Genomic DNA, 21,683 nt, shown 5'->3' with positions numbered 1-21,683 from the left:
TTGTTGTTCTGTTTACCAAACTTGAATATGACTTCAAGAAAATGTCCTCTATTTTGAGTATTTATAAATGAATAGTAATATGAGAACTGCTTTGAAACATTTTTATGTATTATGTCAAGTATTTATTTATAATTTATACATGTCAATCAAGAAAACAAAAATGTCACATCCAAATCATTGGTTCTCACAGGAGTTTGAGTATTGCATTATGTTGGAAGGAAAACTGTCCACCAAGCCATATCTCCTCAAATGTAATAGCATTGGTTATTGGCTTCAAATGTTTTAATTGTAGGTGTCAAACTGAAATGGCAGGAGAATTATCAAAGTGTATAGACCTCCCAAGTGGAGTTTGTTTTAGGAGTTGAGGATTAATGTAATATTATTAGGGGGAAACTAAATTAAAGAAATGGAAAATATATGTACAAAATATTTATAAAAAAGAAAAACGTAACACTAACAGCATTTAGAAAATCAAAATGTTTTCATATGGTAGAGATCACATACAGTATTTTAAAAGTTAATACCAGACATGGGTACAATTCCACATTTCCCTTTTATAGCATGCTTAGCCCTTTTTGCCATCACTGTTTAAGTACATGGTCAACCTTTCTCTACATTCCTCTCACATAAAAAGCTTTCTACAAAACACAAACCAAAAAATGATTAGAGAAACCTCCAAGACGACACACCTGACTGGTAAGGCCACTGTGGTTTTAAGTGGCTCTGTGGACTGACTGACTGGAGGACTACAGTGCATATTTCTCTTCTCTCATTGGTATGCTCTACCATGTGTTTCCTTCCCTCCCTTCGCCATTCACACGCATACCACTCAGCACAAGGTGAACCATTCATATGTTGCAGAATGCTGTGTGGTTGTCTCATCAAGCTGGTCAGAAAGTCGCTGAACTGGGAGGAGAATATCAACATTATCCATGATAGTCCTGAAAATGACAACGGTGACCTTTTACAGTTGCAAAGAGAGGGATTGGAGGAGGACAATATGTAGTGTCAAAAGAGCCTAAAGAATTGAGCTAATGCATTGCTGGAGACAATTGGAAACATAAAGGAATAGGAACAAAGAGATCCACTCTAAACTTCTGCCAATCAGTCAAAATCTTACCCTGTCCTACACTGAGGATGATCTCAGGTTCTAGCTACAAGAAGAAGAGGGAGGATGTATGATGAAGAATAGGGAGTTGGGTGGAGTTTAGATGGCATCTGAGGATAAAGCTACGGTAAATGTACTGGTAGCTAAATAACCAGGCAGTCTCCTTAGCGTGGGTCGTACATGTTGGCCAGTTTCTTAAAGCGTGGTCCCCAGTCGTTGAGGTAGTCATAGTCCTGGTCGCCGTCTGAGCTGGCTGAGGCGATGGAGCTCAGGCTGCCTGCCAGGGAGCCATCACCCTCATAGTCATAGATCAGAGCTGTGTCGTAGGGAGGGATGTTGGGGTCATGGTCTGCTGCCTCCAGGCCCTGTGGAGACACAAATAGGCAAGAAATACATTTGTTTCTCTCTGGGGATTTGGACTGTTCTTATTTCAACGGACTAAAACAATAGGCCAGGGCCATGATGGAATCCTTTCTCACATCATTGATGAAGTCCTCAATGTCAGTGGGGTCCGCTGGGGGTTTCCGTGGATACGAGGGGGAGGGCAGGTTGTCTGGGTAGTCTTTCCTGAGTGGCTGCTTTCCCCTGGGGATGCCAGAGACGGGAGGGTAGTAGGATATTGGGAGTGGTCCCACATCCGTTGGGTTCCTCAGAAGGTCAATGTTGAAGGCATTCTAGTGAGAGTAAAGGATGAGGAATATGAAGTGTCTGTAGGACAAGAGAGGCGATGTTGTCACCAGATAACTTGGTTCTGCCAGCTGTAACGTGTTATAATGTCTGACCTCATCCTCCTCTCCACCACCCTGCTCGTCATAGTTCAGGATATTGTCACGGATGTCTTCGTCTGAATCCCCCACCAACAGCCCTTCTCCTTTCTTCATATGATGCCGTCTGCAGTTACCCACGGCTACAGCCAGGAGTAGCAACACTGAGAACACAGAGACCCATCTCACTGCACAGAAACATTTGGGAAAATGTGTGTGTTCATGTAGCGATGTGCTTTGTTCAGGTGTTGTGAGGGTTTACATGAGGTATAGCTTACACAGCAGGAGTGCGATGCTGGCCATGATGACCAGTAAGGCAATGAAGCTGACACCAACTCGTGTTCCGAATATGGCAGCAGCTTCGGTCTTACATTCACCGTCTTTCCCACACGGACACACAGTCACATTGACCTGAGCATATGCACTGAGACTTGGGGTGCCAGAGTCAGTCACCAACACAGTGACAGCATATTCCCCTGTCTCCAGCTCTACCAGGGGTTGCAGCACTGCATGAGTCTCTGGAGAGAGAGAGAGAGTGACACAAACACAGATAGAGGGAGTTGGAATGAGAAGACATAACATATGTCCTGGACGATAGGAGTATCTAATTCTGTCCTTACCATTGACCTGTATGATGGTCCAGTTGGCAGACACATTCATGTCTTGCAGGTGGAAGGTGAAGGGTTCAGCGTGAGGGGGCAGGTCCTCATCCACAGCAGTCAGGAACAGACCAGATGTCTTCCGGCCTGACTCGCTGCACACCGTCCCCATCAGGGGGAACAGCTGAGGGAGGAAGTCATTGGTCTCCCACAACGTGATCACCAGAGACGCTGTGGTCGAGATTCCACCAGCGTCTAGGAGGAAATGGCATCATTATTTACTGTCACTTCCTGCTTGACCTGACGCCTCAAGTTACGTGAGGTGAAGCAGTGGCTAACTCGGGATACTCACCTGTGTCTGTGACTCTGATGACTGCATTGTACATGTTGTTCTTGACGTGAGGGGAGAGGACATTGAACGGTTTCCTGGCTGCGATTTCTCCAGTCTCGTGATTGATTATAAGCCATCCCTCAGGATCTCTGAGTATGTCATACCTGATTGAAATGACAGCAATGTTTTCATTTCCTTATAGACACAGATAGTATATAAACGTATATTCTTATATATTCAGTGTAAACACAAATGAAAGAGTTCTCCAGTGCACCAATCTTACTTGAGTTTTGCATTATCGGGATCGTAGGCGATGTTACTGGCCAGCACGGTGCCAGGGTCCACAGACTCAGGAACCAAGATCTCTATGGGGTCTTTAATAAAGCGTGGGGCCTCGTTCTCATTCACCACGGTCACCACCACTGTGGCACTGCTTACAGGGTTCTTGGGGGCCTTGATGCTGAGAGGGTTCACATTCTCCACTGTCAGAGTCAGAGTATACACCTCTTGGGACTCGTAGTCCAGAGCCTGCAATAACAAACAAAAAAGGCAGAGGTTTTGAAAGACAACTTGGATAGTTAGTCACCACTAGATGGGGTAACAGTGTCATGTATCAAGGCCTGGCTCTGACTGTGTGTGAACACATGCTCTATACTCTATATAGGCTTTATATAAACTGGATTAACTGATTGTCATGTTTGTCATTCTAACATGGAGCCAGAATGTCCCCCACACATTCCCTCCTGTCCTCCTGCCGGATGGAGAATAACTTACCTTCACCACTGACAGAATACCCTCGTTGGTCACAGGGTCTGTGCGAATGGCAAAGTTCCTAGAGGGGTTGCCCTTGGCGATGGTGTATTTTGTCTCCCAGTTTCCTGTCCCTGGCTCATCATTGTCTGTGGCATTGACCCAGCCAATCACGAAGTCTATTTTGTTCTCCACAGCTGACATAGTGTACTGTATTCAGGAAACAGAGACACAACGCAGTTGTGTTGTGTTTAGTTTATATAAACACATGTGAATGTGCATGTCTATATTTTTAAGCTGGCCTGAATGATGTGTCCATATCGTTTATATCATCTGATAAAAGGCAATTGATGGAAGGGAGCTAACAGTTTCCTGAGAGATTAAACAGTGAAACTCACCTGGTCTGGGGAGAATCGTGGGGGGTTGTTGTTGATGTCAGTCACATGTATGACTGCATTCGCAAGACTGGTTAACCCCATGCCTGACATGTCAGCAACCTGCAGTTTCAACCGAAAGCCTTTAACCACCTGTAAGGAATGCACAGACGTTCACAGTCATTTATGGCACATACAGCATATTATTTTACATGAATTACTTTTTCCTTTCAAACACCTTTCAAAATATTGTGCTTCTGTTGAACCAGAAAGGGCATGACCTAAATAATGGGTCAATGAAAAGACAAAGAAAGAGCCCCTACCTCCCAGTCTAGACCCACGTCTCGTGTGTAAATGGCCCCTGTCTCGTTGTTGATGCCAAACATGGTCTTGTTGATGCGGAGAAGCGGGATGCTCTCCTGGCCAATGATGGAGTAGCTCAGGATAGCGTTGTCTGTGGTTGGGTCGTCAGCATCAGTCGCAGTCACAGACATCACAGATGTGCCTGTTTAAACAACAACAATCACTCTCTCAGTTCACTACCCAATCAGTTGGCATTTTGTGTACCGACTGCGTGTACATCCACAGCGTGTGTAGGTGATGCATCTGTTTACCCGGTACGGAGAATTCATAAACGGATCCAGCAAACTCTTTCTGGGAGAAGTTGGGCCGGTTATCATTTTGATCCAGCACTACGATCTCAATGGTGGAGGGATTCTCCAGTCTCTCTCCACTGGGCGACAGGGCAAAGGCTTTCAGCTGCCGAGAACAGAAACGGGACATTACTCTTATGTTTCTCCACATCCTCTTTTCATTCATAATGTTTGCTGTTCTTACACAATTCTCAGCTTATTGACTGTGATTGATTTGGGTCTATATTCAGCTGCTCATGTAGACCTGCGAAGAAAACAACCCACTATAGTAACATACTTCCCTTCTCACTCAACCAAGACAGTCAATTTAACAAAATCGCATTGGTAGACATTCAGTTGAAAAACATTGGATGACATGCTAACATTGAATAACATGCTATTATGTCATGTGACATTCATTGTTACCCAAACAAAAGAAGGGTTCTGGCTGACCTGCGGTAACCTAGTATAATTTATGTGTCAAAGGCAATAGTGCTAATGTCTCTCCTGTGAGTTGTACCGTGAAGCTTCTGTATTTCTCTCTGTCCAGGGGAATCATGCTCCTGATCCAGCCTGTTTTATCGTCTATCTCAAACAGGTTCTTAGGGTCCTGGTCAACCCCTGGTCCTTCCAGCTTGTAGATCACTTCTCCAGTGAAAATCTTGTCTGATTTGATCTGGGGAAACAAATAGCACAGGAGGATGGCTGGGTGAGAATCTCATTGGAAGAGTGAGAGGAGAGTGAACTGAACAGAACAGCACATAGAGTACCAGGTGTGATTGTGGTCACTGATGGGAACAGGGAGGGAGAGCAACAGCACATAACTGGTTAGTGGTTCTGGAGGTCAGAGAGGCCAGCGTGGCTCTTTCATGCTCAGTTTAAATGGCTGTCTGTCTGGACAATAGCCATGTTCACTTTAGTCTGAGAGTAGTAGGTTGTCTTGATCACACGTGACTGATCTTACATACCATGTTTGGTAAGATCAATTTCACTGGACCAAAAAGTGTCAGTGTTACCCTAACATTTACGTTGTAGTCACTTAGCCAACACTCTCATCAGTTAATGTGTACAATATAGAGGCCCTAACATCAGTATAGATGAGATGACGTGATTCAGTACCTGGACCAGGTTTTCAGGGACTTGCTTGCTGTTCTCCAGCACCCTGATTGGAGGGATGATCCAGTCCCTCTTCACCCTGCTCAGACCCCCACTGCTCCTCTGTCTCCATGGATACAGGGCCGCTGGGTTCAAGTCCTCCCTGCCCGCTTGGTCACTGCTCCCGACCTGGGGGCAACAGCATGGGATTAATTTAAGAGACCATTTAGATGGTCTGAGTGAGGGCCATACATTTCTGGATGAATGAAGTCGTTTAAATCATGATTCACATTCTTCATGTCAAGGAGTACAGAACCCAAATACATTTGTATATTTTTGGTAGTCGTGTTGTGGCTACTAATATCAGTTGGTGAGGGATGCAGCAGCTGGCCTCTCTCTGCGGCCTGGTGGTGGTTGAATGGTGACCCCCCCGTCCCCCCCCCCGTCCCTAAAGTGGGTGAGGGGGTGGAGAGGCATGGGTTCAGATTTCACACACTACAGCTCCAGCGCTTAATTTGTAAATTGGGAGGTGCTGGAAACAAAAAGTGAGCCCGAGAGGGGGGTGCTCTGGGGGGGTGCTCTGAAGTACCAGAACGTATGAAAATAAATCACAATTGTAATAAAGAAATGGTGCTTGCATAAGTTGCACACATGGGGACAATTATTTTGTAGCCTAGCGTCCAGGGAAAAATGTAGATGACTGGAGACTTTACCTCACAAATGATCTAAATGACAGGCTACTTTTACAATGACAGACAGAATCTGAGATCAATAAAAAAAAAACATTGTCTTGAATCCCTCAATAGCCAAGGTGTGTGGAGACATACACTAAGTATACCAAACATTAGGAACACATCCCACAGGGATGCTGGCCCATGTTGCCTGCGATGCTTTCCACAGTTGTGTCAAGTTGTCTGGATGTCCTTTGGGTGGTGGACCATTTTTGATACACACGGGAAACTGTTGAGCGTGAAAAACCCAGCAGTGTTGCAGTTCTTGACACAAACGGTTTCTCCTGGCACCTACTATCCAGCCTGGTCTCGTAGACTAAGTAAATGTAAATCCTGGATGCTCAAATTAGTATGATGTGTTATGTTTGGCAGATAGTTACTTAAGGTAGGGTGGTTGGATGGGTGGAACAACCTTAGCATTTTAGCTAATTAGCAACTTTTCAACTACTTACTACTTTTTATCTACTTTACAACTACTTAGCATGTTAGCTAACCCTTCCCCTAACCTTAACACTTTTAGTTATCCCTAACCCTAACATTAACCTTTCTCCTAAACCTAACCCTAACATTAACCCCTAGCCAATCTAATGTTAGTCAGCAAGCTAACATTGGCCACCTAGCTAGAATTTGTATATCATTATATCATATGTTTTGCAAATTTGTAGCATATACAGTTGAAGTTGGAAGTTTACATACACTCAGTTTTTCACAATTCCTGACATTTAGTCCTAGTAAAAAATGTCCTGTCTAAGGTCAGTTAGGATCACCACTTTATTTTAAGAACGTGAAATGTCAGGATTATAGTTGAGAGTGATTTATTTCAGCTTTTATTTCTTTCATCACATTCCCAGTGGGTCAGCAGTTTACATACACTCAATTAGTATTTGGTAGTATTGTCTTTAAATTGTTTAACTTGGGTCAAACATTTCGGGTAGCCTTCCACAAGCTTCCCACAATAAGTTGGGTGAATTTTGGCCCATTCCTCCTGACAGAGCTGGTGTAACTGAGTCGGGTTTGTAGGCCTCCTTGCTCGCACACGCTTTTTCAGTTCTGCCCACACATTTTATTTTGGATTGAGGTCAGGGCTTGGTGATGGCCACTCCAATACCTTGACTTTGTTGTCTTTAAGCCATTTTGCCCCAACTTTGGAAGTATGCTTGGGGTCGTTGTCCATTTGGAAGACCCATTTGCGACCAAGCTTTAACTTCCTGATTGATGTCTTGAGATATATATCCACATAATCCATGCTTCAATATATCCACATAATTTTGCCATCTATTTTGTGAAGTGCACCAGTCCCTCCTGCAGCAAAACATCCCCACAACATGATGCTGCCAACCCGTGCTTTATGGTTGGGATGGTGTTTAAACAGTTCTATTTTTGTTTAATCAGACCAGAGGACATTTCTCCAAAAAAGTACGATCTTTGTCCCTATGTGCAGTTGCAAACCATAGTCTGGCTTTTTTATGGCTGTTTTGGAGCAGTGGCTTCTTCCTTGCTGAGCGACCTTTCAGGTTATGTCGATATAGCACTCGTTTTACTGTGGATATAGATACTTTTGTACCTGTTTCCTCCAGCATCTTCACAAGGTCTTTTGCTATTGTTCTGGAATTTATTTGCACTTTTCGCACCAAAGTACGTTCATCTCTAGGAGACAGAACGTGTCTCCTTCCTGAGCGGTATGACGGCTGCGTGGTCCCATGGTGTTTATACTTTCGTACTATTGTTTTACAGATGAACGTAGTACCTTCAGGTGTTTGGAAATTGCTCCCAAGGTTGAACCAGACTTGTGGAGGTCTACATTTGTTTTCCTGAGGTTTTGGCTGATTTCTTTTGATTTTCCCATGATGTCAAGCAAAGAGGCACTGAGTTTGAAGGTAGGCGTTGAAATACGTCCACAGGTACACCTCTAATTGACTCAAATGATGTCAATTAGCCTATTAGAAGCTTCTAAAGCCATGACATCATTTTCTGGAATTTTCCAAGCTGTTTAAAGGCACAGACAACTTAGTGTATGTAAACTTCTGACACACTGGAATTGTGATACAGTGAATTATAAGTGAAATAATCTGTCTGTAAACAATTTTTGGAAAAATTACTTGTGTCTTGCACAAAGTAGATGTCCTAACTGACTTGCCAAAACTATAGTTTGTTAACACGAAATGTGTGGAGTGGTTGAAAAACAAGATTTAATGACTCCAACCTAAGTGTATGTAAACTTCCAACTTCAACTGTAGTATGTTTTGCAAATTCATAACATATTGTACGTTTTAAAAATTCGTAACATATAATATGAATTATATTTCATAACATGTCTACGAAATAGGTGATGGACATCCACAAGTGAATACATACCATACGAAACGTAATATACCATACTAAATGGAGTATCTCGGATTCACGTACAGAATAATACGAAATGGTCTTAGACCAGGTTGTACTACCATGCCCCATTCAAAAGCACTTAAATCTGCTATCTTCCCCATTCAGCCTTTGAATGGCACACACACAAGCCATGTCTCAAGGCTTAAAAATCCTTCTTTAACCTCTCTCCTCCCCTTCACCCACACTGATTGGAGTGGATTTATTAAGTGATATCAATAAGGGATCCATTCACCTGGATTCACCTGGTCAGTCTATCTCATGGAAAGAGCAGGTGTTCTTAATGTTTTGTATACTCAGTGCATATTGTACACTGAACAAAAATATAAACGCAACATGCAGCAATATCAAAGATGATACTGAGTTACAGTTCATATAAGGAAATCAGTCAATTGAAATAAATTCATTTGGCCCTAATCTATGGATTTCATGTCTGAGAATACAGATACAGTATTAGCCCCCTTTCTGATTTTCTGTACTTTTGTATATTTTTGATACTGTATGTTATCAGATCTTCAACCAAAACCTAATATTAGATAAAAGGATCCTGAGTTTATAAATCACCCCAAAAATATGATACTTATTTTATTTATTTAATTAACAGCTATGCAACACTCAATTCCCTGTGTGAAAAAGTAATTGCCCCCTTACACTAAATAACTGGTTGTGCCACCTTTTAGCTGCAATCTCTGCAGCCAAACGCTTCCTGTAGTTGTTGATCAGTCTCTCACGTCGCTGTGGTGGACATTTTGCCCACTCTTCCATGCAGAACTGCTTTAACTAAGCGACAGGGTTTTCAAGCGTATACTGTTTGTTTCAAGTCCTGCCACAACATCTCAATTGGGATTAGGTCTGGACTTTGACTAGGCCATTCCTAAACTGCAAATCTGTTGCTTTTTAGCCATTTTCATGTAGAATTGATTGTATTTTGGATCGTTGACTTCCTGTATGACCCAGCTGCGCTTCAGCTTCAGCTCACAAATGGATGGCCTAACATTCTCCTATAGAATTATCTGATACAGAGCAGAATTCATGGCTCATGGTTCATGGTTATTCATGGTTCCTTCTATTAAGACAAGTCGTCCAGGTCCTGAGGCAGCAAAGCATCCCCAAACCATCACACTACCACCACCATGCTGACCATTGGTATGAGGTTCTTACTGTGGAATGCAGTGTTTGGTTTTCACCAGACATAATGTGACCCATCTCATCCAAAAAGTTGACTCAAGTTTGCCAAAAAGCACCTGGAAGATCATCAAGACTCTTGGAAGAATGTCAAAAGTATAACTTTTTGGACGACATGGGGTCCCATCATGCCTGCCAAAAAACAATTACTCTCGTGTTCATTCTCATTCTCTATCACGCACGCTCTGCCTTTATCTCAAGCACACACTCAGACACACTCAGAAACACTCACACCAGCTGTCACCTATGGATTTAGTTCCTGTGATTTCCCACCCTCTCTCTTTCTCACACTTACAGACTCCCCTTTATGTTCAACTTTGCACCTGACTAGGGGTTGGGGGTCACCTTACGAATCCGCTCTGATGACAGAATTCCTCACACACACATTCAAACACACATTCCTTAAGAAAGACACCACCTGTCATCACTCTTCAGAAGAAAAATCTCAGCATTTAGTGGTAACAACATGATCACGGTCATTGGCAGATAAGTATTGTCTATATAAAAATAACACTTTTTGTTCTCATTCAGCTTTTCATCGTCAATCATAAAGTCTGTAGTAACAACTTGTAATTTCAGAGTAATAACATGTTAACACAACTAAACAGAATATGGAACATTGACCATAGCCCATTCCTCACGTGACTCTTTCCATACATAAAGACACTGATATGCGGAATACATTATTAGATTGAATCACTATTGTATATTGGGACATGGTGGCCCTTCCCTGTCCCTTAGGCCTGGAGATATGGCACACTGGCACTTTGTTACGCTGCTGTAGCGTACAGTCTGAGGGGAATACCAACTATGTGCAGGCTGAGTTAGGAGCAGACTAATCTTAGAGTGCTCTATATTCCTGACCCTGACCCTAAGCCACTGGTGTAGCCCTGCCTACACTCATGCAGAGATGTTTACACTCACATACCAGTCTAGACAGCAAATCCTTCTCACCTTCCACTACCGCTCTGATCACAGATCAGAGATCAAGCTACGGCCAGTCAGAGGCCAAAGGCCCTGTTCAATCAAAATCTGTAACTGGATGATGCGGTTAAGACTGAAACTACATTCCTGTTGAATTCCTGATTCAACCGCTCTACTCGGCAACTTGTGAATTCAAACAGGTTCTTTGTGGTTGTGGGGTTACTGGTTTTGATTGAATACAACAACAGCTCAGGAAGAATAACTTAAGTAAAATAATAGCATATACTATCAGAATTAGAGAAATAGATGTTGAGGTCTAGCCTTGTGAACCAAAACTGAACACTGCTCCTGTTTAGTTTTGTGAGATCAGGTTGTTGAATGGGGCTAGAGGTCTAATTTGGAATGAGCCTGCTACATTCTGAAGAGAATCAGTGAACAGACACAGTTAAAATCATTGTGTTGATCTCCTGTGGTCTCAACTCCATCTGGGTGGCAAACAAAACCAGGAGGGCTCTGTAATGTCTTCATCTCTTTTCCAGTTCAGCAGTGACTGGGCTACACCTAGGAGTCATCTTACCAATTAGCACCAGTCACCTCTGACAGCTAGGGTGAAGGACAGCAGGCCTCCTCTTTCTTCTCACCAACATGAACTGTTTTAGGGACTTTTTCCCAGATACTTTTACACCTTGGCCTCTCACCCCGTGGCCAGCAGTTGCCTGGTGTCTCTTGGGGGTCAACACCCCCGTTAACACAGTGAGGTGTACTGCCCTCTGAAGTAGGTAGGTAGGACTGCGCTCTGACGTAAGTGGGTGGGACTGTGCTCTGAAGTAGGTAGGTAGGACTGCCCTCTGAAGTAAGTAGGTAGGACTTTGCTCTGAAGTAGGTAGGTAGGACTGCGCTCTGAAGTAGGTAGGTAGGACTGCGCTCTGAAGTAGGTAGGTAGGACTGCGCTCTGAAGTAGGTAGGTAGGACTGCGCTCTGAAGTAAGTAGGTAGGACTGCGCTCTGAAGTAGGTAGGTAGGACTGCGCTCTGAAGTAGGTAGGTAGGGTAAGGAATATTTTTCTATGAGTCTGCTGTTGACATAAAGTGTCTCGCGGTACCAAACCAGATCATACTTTATACACAACCTTTCAATTGTTTATTTGTGTTGATTTGCAGACTGGTTAATGACACGGCCAAGAAGAGGGAATAAGCTGGCAAACGTATTGGGAAAGTTAAAGTTAAGGTATCAGAACAGATGTGTTATTGCGTTCAGCGTTGCTGATATCAAGGTCAACACCAAGCTTGATATACAACTATGCAGAGTATCTCAATAAATTGTATTTCAAAATCACTGTGTATTTCACAATCAAAACATCCATGATCTTATTTGCGGTGTGTGATAACGTTTACTGTCAAAAGGTTTGCGGCAACGTTTCCACGTATTAAGCGGTTGCTGTGACGAAAATACTGCTCAGACTGACCCCACACTGAGGAGCTGAATCGAGACTGTCATGGGTAGTGCCAGCAGCAAGGACCCTTGGCAACTCTCTCGGTTGTCTCTAAAAATAGCTTTGAATGTGTGCCAATCTCTCATTTAGATCCTGCATTTTGTGAATGAAACTTAGCTGCTAAGAGACCAACATCTGTCCCATGGAGTGGACAATTATTTACTGAAGCTTGGTCGATAGAACATTATGCCGTTGATTACTATAGTATCCAAGGATGAAATGATTCAAATTCATGCTGTTGAGTCAAGGATGCTCAGTCAGGGGAGGGATTTCAAATGATAAACAACAACAAAAAACAAGTGCCTTGAAAATGAGAGAGAAAAAAGTTACACACACACACACCCATGGGTATGACATGGTGGGGGAGCATGACTGATACCCTTCCCTTATCTCTTCGGAGCTGTTACAAGCTTGCACCAACTGTATGAGGTATGTCATGAGAGTAGTAACTCTGTTTGAAATATGTATTTGTGGTTTACAGTAGTAGCTGCTGTGTGATTAAAAACAACTATTTTTGCTTAATTCACTCCATTTACCCAGCTGGTCATAGGGTCGTAGTCAGTGAGACACAGATATTTACCGTCACTCATACATATCTAGACAGAAACATAAGGCTTTTAGAATTACAGTATGCTCTTGCTAGAGTTCCAATTCTATGTCTGCTTTGTTACGGATTCGAACAGTAAGTCATAACTTTAGAGACTTGCCTCTCTAAAATAGAATATAAAATAGACCCCTGAGTCAGCCATGTGCTAGCTGAGTGGAGGTACAGTCTGTGTATGTGAACTGGCCAGAGTGCCACAGCATGAGCAGGAGGGGAAGAGGGAGAGAATGCAGGCAGCATGCCTGACAATCCCTCTGGTCATGGGGTGGAGGGTCAGACAGGTGCCCCTGTTCCCCTCATGTTCCCCCTCCGTGACTGTTCCAAAGGCTCATTCATTGTCTTGTAATGAGCAGCTATCTACCTCGCTTCCCAACCCCTCAGCTATGGCTTCTTCTTGGGCCTCCTATTTTTGGGGGTACGAGCCAGGGTTTCACAAAAGCAGATGTCTGAGCTTCATGAATGCTGACCTAGTGGGGACGGCGAGAGTTACTTAGGACTCCGCTCCCAGAGTGTGGGAGTGAAAATAGCACTTGTTAATTTGGAGTGGAATTTGATTAAAACCTGAGGGAGGTTGTACCAGGACCAAAACCACTTCCTCAGCTCATGATGTCACCTTTATTTCTTTCTCCCAGCTCTGGCTCAGGAGTCTTCCCACCACCACCTTCACCACCACCACCCTCACCACCACTCCTACCACCACCACAACCATCCCTACCACCACCACCACCCTTACCACCATCCACCCCTACAACCAACACCCCTACCACCACCACCTCCACCACTACCCCTTCTTCGCTCCAGGGTCAGTCCTCTTTCAGCGGGTCATGATAGAAGTCCAAGGAGAGACCATTACCGTGCCCATTAACACTGCTGTTTTTGTTCCATCGGCCTTGTCTGCCACTGCCATTCCCTTATCTCATTCGAAATAAAATACATTACCTTTTGTGTCAGAGAGAAAACATCCTTTGATGCAAGGCATCAGGTGCTCTGAATGAGATGGGATAACAAGTGTCCCATTTCAAAAATGTATTTTCCTGTTCCTTTCCATGTAATGTTTGTCACATCTGTTGTGAATGGAACATGAACACAAAGACTAAATGGAACCTGTTTTCTAACAACATGAAGAGAGAGACCCTATCCTTTGAAGGGTCACTAATTGGTCAATGACTCAGCTGGTGAAAATGGAGGTAACACCAAAGCCTGTTACAACATTGTCTCTTTCCTCATTTGTCTTTCCTTCATCTTCGTGTCCTTTCTCCTCACCTCACATTGGAGGGGAAGATCCAAGGCCTCTCCACTCAGATCTTTGAGAAAGAGGTGAGGAGAGTGGATGCCAGCAATCAAGGAAATATGAATTGGGAAAGAGCCATTGGGATAGATAATCTCTGGTAACAGTGCACTGGCATGGTGGTTTTAATGTTGATTCTGCCCCTGTAGTGGAGGCCCTTCCTGTTCCTGAAACCCAAGTCTGTGTAAAACAGAAAGCATCCACACAGACAGAACAGGCCTGTGATTCAGACGCTGAGCAGCTGTACTGAGTGATTTCTTCCAATGAGCATGAACTCAGTACCGGCTGCTGCTTTATGGACGGATTTGTCCCTGATTTCATGGTTTAGGGAGTGGCCGACTCCTCTTTCCGCTGCGGGGATTACTGAGCAGGACAAATGGCATCAAGTACGCATCTGGGAACAGCTGCTTGCCAACATGACCGTCTCTATGAACAGAGCTCTGTAAGGCAACACAACCCTCTTTCTTTCCAAGTGATATTCTCAAAAACAACACAGCCTTTCTCCCATTGGGGTAGATGTAGTAGGTGTTTGTGAAATATCGCCAGCCACTTTCCACTCACTGGGTTGTAACACCTCAAACTCACATAGGTTAAACTTACACACAGAGCTAAAATAGTTATCTGATGTGCTGTATGTAACCTGAGTAACTAGGATCCTCAGGTATGAAGGATCTTGTTCTGTGGTTTTAGGTCTCTCACATCGGTCCACTCACAGATAGATTACTGAAATAGATTACATAATTCTATCCTCCCGATTCCTGCTTACAAGCAAAAATTAAAGCAGGAAGCACCAGTGACTCAGATGAAAAAGTGGTCAGATGAAGCAGATGCTAAGCTACAAGACTGTTTTGCTAGCACAGACTGGAATATGTTCAGGGATTCTTCCGATGGCATTGAGGAGTACACCACATCAGGCATTGGCTTCATCAATAAGTGCATCGATGACATTGTTCCCACAGTGACCGTACGTACATACCCCAACCAGAAGCCATGGATTACAGGCTACATCCGCACTGAGCTAAAGGCTAGAGCTGCAGCTATCAAGGAGCGGGACTCTAACCCGGAAGCTTATAAGAAATCCCGCTATGCCCTCCGACGATCCATCAGCAAATAAAACTGAAACATGCATGAGAGCACCAGCTGTTCTGGACGACAGTGTGATCACACTCTCCGCAGCCAATGTGAGTAAAACCTTTAAACAGGTCAACATTTACAAGGCCGCAGGGCCAGACTGATTACCAGGACGTGTACTGCGAGCATGCGCTGACCAACTGGCAAGTGTCTTCACTGACATTTTCAACCTCTCCCTGTCCGAATCTGTAATACCAACATGTTTTAAGCAGACCACCATAGTCCCTGTGCCCAAGAACACTAAAGTAACCTGCCTAAACAACTACCGACCCATAGCACTCACGTCTGTAGCCATGAAGTGCTTTGAAAGGCTGGTCATGGTGCACATCAACACCATTATTCCTTAGACCCTAGACCCACTCCAATTTGCATACCGCCCTAACAGATCCACAGATGATGTAATCTCTATTGCACTCCACACTGCCCATTCCCACCTGTACAAAAGGAACACCTATGTGAGAATGCTATTCACTGACTACAGCTCAGCGTTCAACACCATAGTGCCCTCAAAGCTCATCAACAAGCTGAGGACCCTGGGACTAAACACCTCCCTCTGCAACTGGATCCTGGACTTCCTGACTGGCCGCCCCCAGGTGGTAAGGGTAGGTAACAACACATCTGCCACGCTGATCCTCAACACAGGGGCCCCTCAGGGGTGCGTGCTCAGTCCCCTCTTATACTCCCTGTTCACTCATGACTGCACGGCCAGGCACGAATCCAACACCATCATTAAGTTTGCCGATGACACAACAGTGGTGATCAACGACGAGACAGCCTAAAAGGAGGAGGTCAGAGACCTGGCCGTGTGGTGCCAGGACAACAACCTCTCCCTCAACATGATCAAGACAAAGGAGATGATTGTGGACTACAGGAAAAGGAGGACCGAGCACACCCCCATTCTCATCGATGGGGCTGTAGTGGAGCAGGTTGAGAGCTTCAAGTTCCTTGGTGTCCAGATTCAAGTTCCTTGGTGTCCAACAAACTAACATGGTCAAAGCACACCAAGACAGTTGTGAAGAGGGCACGACAAAACCTATTCCCCCTCACGAGACTGAAAAGATTTGGCACGGGTCGTCAGATCTTCAAAAGGTTCTACAGCTGCACCATCGAGAGCATGACTGCCTGGTATGGCAACTGCTCAGCCTCCGATGCAAGGCACTACAGAAGGTAGTGCGTACAGCCCAGTACATCACTGGGGCCAAGTTTCCTGCCATCCAGGACCTCTATACCAGGCGGTGTCAGAGGAAGGCCCTAAAAATGCTCAAAGTCTACAGCCGCCGTAGTCATAGACTGTTCTCTCTGACCGATGGCTGGCGGCAAGTCTAGGTCCAAGAGGCTTCTAAACAGCTTCTATCCCCAAGCCATAAGACTCCTGAACATCTAATCAAATGGCTACCCAGACTATTTTCATTGCCCACCCCCTCTTTTACACTGCTGCTACTCTCTGTTATTATCTATGCATAGTCACTTTAATAACTCTACCTACATGTACATATTATCTCAATTACCTCAACTAACCGGTGCCCTCGCACATTGACTCTGTACCGGTACCCCCTGTATAATATTATTGTTATTGTACTGCTGCTCTTTAATTACTTGTTCCTTTAATTTCTTATTCGTATTTTTTTAACTGCATTGTTGGTTAGGTGCTTGTAAGTGAGCATTTCACTATTGTATTTGACACGTGACTAATTAAATGTGATTTGAAGTGTATGGATAATCCAAATCATATGTATGTATGGGCCTTCAAGTGTAGAGTGGGCATTGGGCTATAGTCTATTGTTGATGGTCCCGGTGTTCATGTTCTTTGTTATGTGTTTGTACTTAAAGTGTATTACTTTCAGATTACACATTTTGTGATGCAAGCTAAGCCCCGTAGGTTGCGTCATCACATACCTGTTCCTCTAAATCACAGGAAGACACATGACCGACGGCTGGCGGCAAACTGTGACTGACTGGCATTCCCCGCGGCTGTTTCAATGATCTATTACGACCATCTTCTACAGCTGATGTCGTTTACCATGTGGTTCTCGAATTGGATACACGAATAAAGAAAATGTGACTCAGATAGTTGCCCTTACCCATTTTTAGAACTATGTCATTATAAAAATATACAGTAGGCTACGCACTTTGCCATCATCAATTCAAAGCCATTGCTTAAAAAATTGTTTGAAATCTTGCTATCCATACTTTTGGAAATGAATTAGCTGCAAACCTGCAACATCCATAATGATTTCAGGCCATTCAACAGAAGAGGTTACTGAGGGCCAATTGTCTAAGTCTCCAACCTGGGTTCCATTACATGTATAAACAGCCCTAGTGACTGAATGAGTTTTGAAGTTATGTTAGTAAAATGTCTGTTTACAATGTCATCCATTATGTGTCTTATAATGGTGTTGATGACAAGCCTGCTAACAGTCGAGCCCTGATTTCCGCCTTATGTATAAAACATCAGCATTCGTTGGTCATTTACAAGAGTATTCATCATCTGATCTACAACGGTTCTGAAATGTTTAGATTAGCCAATAGCCACGTTCACCTCTTCACATGATGTTTATCACTTGTATTGATGAAAATCAGTTTGTTATGTTAAACATAGCATATTTCATCAAATCAAACATAAACCATAGATTGACTAAATAAACAGCTAAAAGTTTGTCCCACCACAGCTAACCCCTAACTCCTGCACTGTGGAAATATAGAACAAACCCAGCTAAAACGACTTAAATCACATTTAAACTGCTTTAAATAACACATATACATCAAAGTAAAAGTCTGACAAGCATACTGTGAGAAAATATTAAATGTATCCCTTTGTAGCTCAGTTGGTAGAGCATGGCGCTTGTAATACCACTGCAGTGGGTTCGATTCCCAGGACCAGCCATATGTAAAATGTAAGCACGGATGACTGTAAGGCGCTTTGGATAAAAGTGTCTTCTAAATGGCATATATATTATAGCCTGAAGTTGAAATGGCTCCAATTCTGTGTGATTTAAGAAAGTGTAGGGCATGAAGTCTATAGAGTGACACCACAGTACTCAAAGTAGAATGATATTTCCTACCTGACCAAGGCCAGCCACCAGCACACACAGCACTGCCAACCCCCTTGATGCCATCTCCTGTGCCAGCATGTGATCTTCTCAACGAACTCCAACACGTACTGTACCCAATGACCACGGTGGATCCTCTTTCTCAAACCAGTTTTAAGAGAAGCTCAGGGTTCCTGACAGTACTGGGCAATGGAACCAAATGTCTCAAATCCAAACCCCCTGTGTGTCTCTCTCCCTCTCTTTCTCTGGGCAGTGAGTGCAGAGGCGATTGAGTGACAGCACATGTGCACTGGGGTGCATGGGAGGGCTGAAGTCTGAAATTCTAACCCCTTAGCCCTCCGAGTCTCCAACTGGGACACACCCCAGCTATGGGCAGGGAAATAGGGGGGGGGGGGGTCACTGGATGCAGAGAGAGAGATAGGGAGAGAGAAAAGGCGAGAGAGAGAAAGATGGATATATAGAGAGGATTGAGATAGCAAGAAAGAGAGCGAGAGACAGAGAGAAAGAAAATGTAAAGAGAGGGACAGAGGGAAGAGTAAAGGAGAGATGGAGAGAAACAAAGGTAGAAAGAGAATGAGATAGTGAGGGAACGAGAGAGAAAGAGGAAAATAAAGGAGTGTGGAGAGGAGAGCAGAAGAGCAGCTGGTGGATGTACTGTGTGGAGAGAGCCCTGGGGAAGGTCAGTCCTCAGCAGCAGTGTTCAGTCGGTCACTGCTCTGCTCTGGCCTGCCTGCTGTCCCTGACCCTGGACCACACAGCCCAGGAGGAGCCTCTACTGTATGTACACACTCGCACTCAACACTGCACTCACCCTCAACGTACTAATACAGTATTCATTGTCGCAAACAGAACACATGTCCAAAACAAAGTCATCTGACAATTCCCTAAATTCAGTTGGTGAAGGTCCTCTCTCTACAGTTCTGAACAGGTCATTTGCTTTTCACTAACTCTGGCACAGACACAAGCCTGTTGCCCAGTTGGAGGTAATTACATGTCCTAAGGGTGCATATGGAACCTTTACTGCCCATGCAGTTCTGTTATGTGTATGTTGGGTCCTCAGAAATACAGACCATTTTCCCAACACCCTTTCATCTTCACCTGTTTGGAACACCATGTCAAAACAGCGGGTGAAGAAGATCTTACTGCTCTCTGTGCATTATAGTATGGCACTTCTTTTAAGGCATTGGGGAATCTTTCAATGTGCTGTATCTTTCAAAATGCATCCTTGAAGTGTGCCTGACTCTGCTGTTGTGAGGAGTCTTTAAAGAGCAGAGAGGAGGAGGTAGTGTTAAGTTTGTGGAGATGTGGAGCTAGGCCTCTCACCCAGTCCAGACTGTTGTTTTTCTCCCCAGAGAGTGCTGCTCACTTACTGATCTCTGTTTTTCACCCTCTGTGCTGACTGCTGATTGATATGAGGCGGCCAGAGGTGAGGAGAGTGGAGACTGAGGGGAGAACAGGGTGAGCCGCGGAGGATCTGAAAACCAGACTGTTCTCTATGCTACTCTCAATGTTCATCACCCCTGTCTCTGAGTGTTCTCTAGGGTCAGACGTTAAAATGAGTAGCTGGGAGTAAACACATTATACCTTTACACCAGGCACTTGCACAGATAGTAGCCAACCTGTGCCCAGCACATGCCCCCTTGTCCTCACACTCATCCTTTTGGGTGGTGGTCTAATTTTTTCGTATAAAGTTTTGTCGTTGTTGTTCTGGACCCATTGCCCACAAATCGTTGTGGCGTTGTAAAGTTCGTAACCCCCACCCACTGCTACCCAAGCCGGCTGGTCATTTGTTCTATCGGTTTGGTTGCTATAGACACGCCCCAGTCGTTCAGTCTTTTTGTTCTGTATCTATGGACATGACCCAGTTGTTCGTGCCTGGCATAGAACATGTGCTCTCTCGTCAGTTGTTCAGAGGAGCTAGGCCATCAACACAACTAACACAATCAGTTCAAACTGAAGCTGGAAAGACTGCTAACTAGCTGCACTTTGTTTCGTTTGACCTTTTTTCAATTGACATTTCTTTGTATATATTCATAAACATTATGCCAGCTGATTCATGATTTTGACTGGCTGAGAAATGCTGCCTGCCTGTCTGTCTCATCCCGACTCTCGACACATTCATTACTATGGGACAGCTGGAGATGGAATTTGAAAATTGAAACAATGTTGCAAATGTTGGAGAGACAGTAAGGTTTATACAAATACCCACTGTTGAAAAATAAAAGTTAGTCTAAAAGAAATTTGATAGAATGTCTAGATGCTTTTTATAGTGGAGATCAAGTTGATAACTTCCCTGCCTGGGCTGGATGAGACAGTGGATTGCGCAATCAGATGGAACAGAGTAAATTGGCATTTTAACGTCATAGATTTAGCCAGTGGTAACTTGTGGAATAGACAGACACCAGCTGGAATGTGGTTTTAACCAATCAGCATTAGACCCACCAGTTGTATAACATTTGATTAACGCTTAATATACTGTACATCATCATGAATATTCGGTCTGATTTGCTGATATGTGCAGCAGAGAGTACCAGAACGACCAGCCTGGTCTCATAGACTAGATGTAACATACTAAATGTAAATCTGGGACAGTCAAATTAGTATCATATGTTACGTTTGGTATGGTTATATACTAAGACAGAAGGTTACTTAATTTACTGCAGCAAGGTAAATCAGGGTCATACATAGTGTTTATTGGTAGTCTTAAACAAATCTACTTGGAAACAAAAGTAAACACCTTACACTCATGGTTATGGGCAACAACAACAAAAAAGAAGACACTTGTACCATGTCAGATATAGAGTTGAAATCTATTCAATTTTGAGTTTGCATCCCAATGTAACACTCTATATACATCCCAGAAGACTGAAATATAACTAAACCGTTTGACATATAAACACTGGATTTTCAGAGTAAAAAAAAAAAAAGTAGATTAATTAGGAAAAAATTCATAACATTCTGCCTATGAGGCAAATAGAGGGTAATTTGGTCATTTGACTGCAAGAAAGAGCGACAGCAAAAATGAAAGGTGGGTGGTTGGTGGGCATATATATCATACGTATTGCAAATTCGTAACATATTGTATGAATTGTAATTCCTTATATATCATACGAAATGGATGATGTACATCCACAAATTAATACATAACATACGAAACGTAAAATATCAAACAAAATGGAGGCAGACAGATTTACATTTACTATGTTACATTTACACCTGATTCCAGGTTCCAACGACAGAGGGG

At 43.7% G+C, this 21,683-nt stretch overlaps 1 protein-coding gene across 1 annotated transcript; it reads right to left on the bottom strand.

Moving 5' to 3' along the window:
* Positions 1-87: 87 nt before the first annotated feature.
* On the bottom strand, positions 88-18,692 carry LOC109874426 (cadherin-15). Its single transcript, XM_031809912.1, has 14 exons — positions 18,452-18,692; positions 5,678-5,842; positions 5,079-5,234; positions 4,541-4,685; positions 4,250-4,431; positions 3,951-4,079; positions 3,577-3,762; positions 3,086-3,330; positions 2,824-2,966; positions 2,493-2,726; positions 2,151-2,390; positions 1,891-2,036; positions 1,588-1,782; positions 88-1,473 (listed from the first exon to the last, which is right to left on the bottom strand). The coding sequence occupies exons 1-14, from the start codon at positions 18,518-18,520 to the stop codon at positions 1,273-1,275; spliced, it is 2,436 nt and encodes an 811-aa protein (XP_031665772.1). The 5' UTR covers positions 18,521-18,692; the 3' UTR covers positions 88-1,272.
* Between the last annotated feature and the right edge of the window lie 2,991 nt (positions 18,693-21,683).

The sequence above is a fragment of the Oncorhynchus kisutch genome, linkage group LG3 (genome assembly GCF_002021735.2).
Source record: "Oncorhynchus kisutch isolate 150728-3 linkage group LG3, Okis_V2, whole genome shotgun sequence".
NCBI classification, from domain to species: Eukaryota; Metazoa; Chordata; class Actinopteri; order Salmoniformes; family Salmonidae; genus Oncorhynchus; species Oncorhynchus kisutch.
This window is presented reverse-complemented; position numbering and strand designations above follow the sequence as displayed.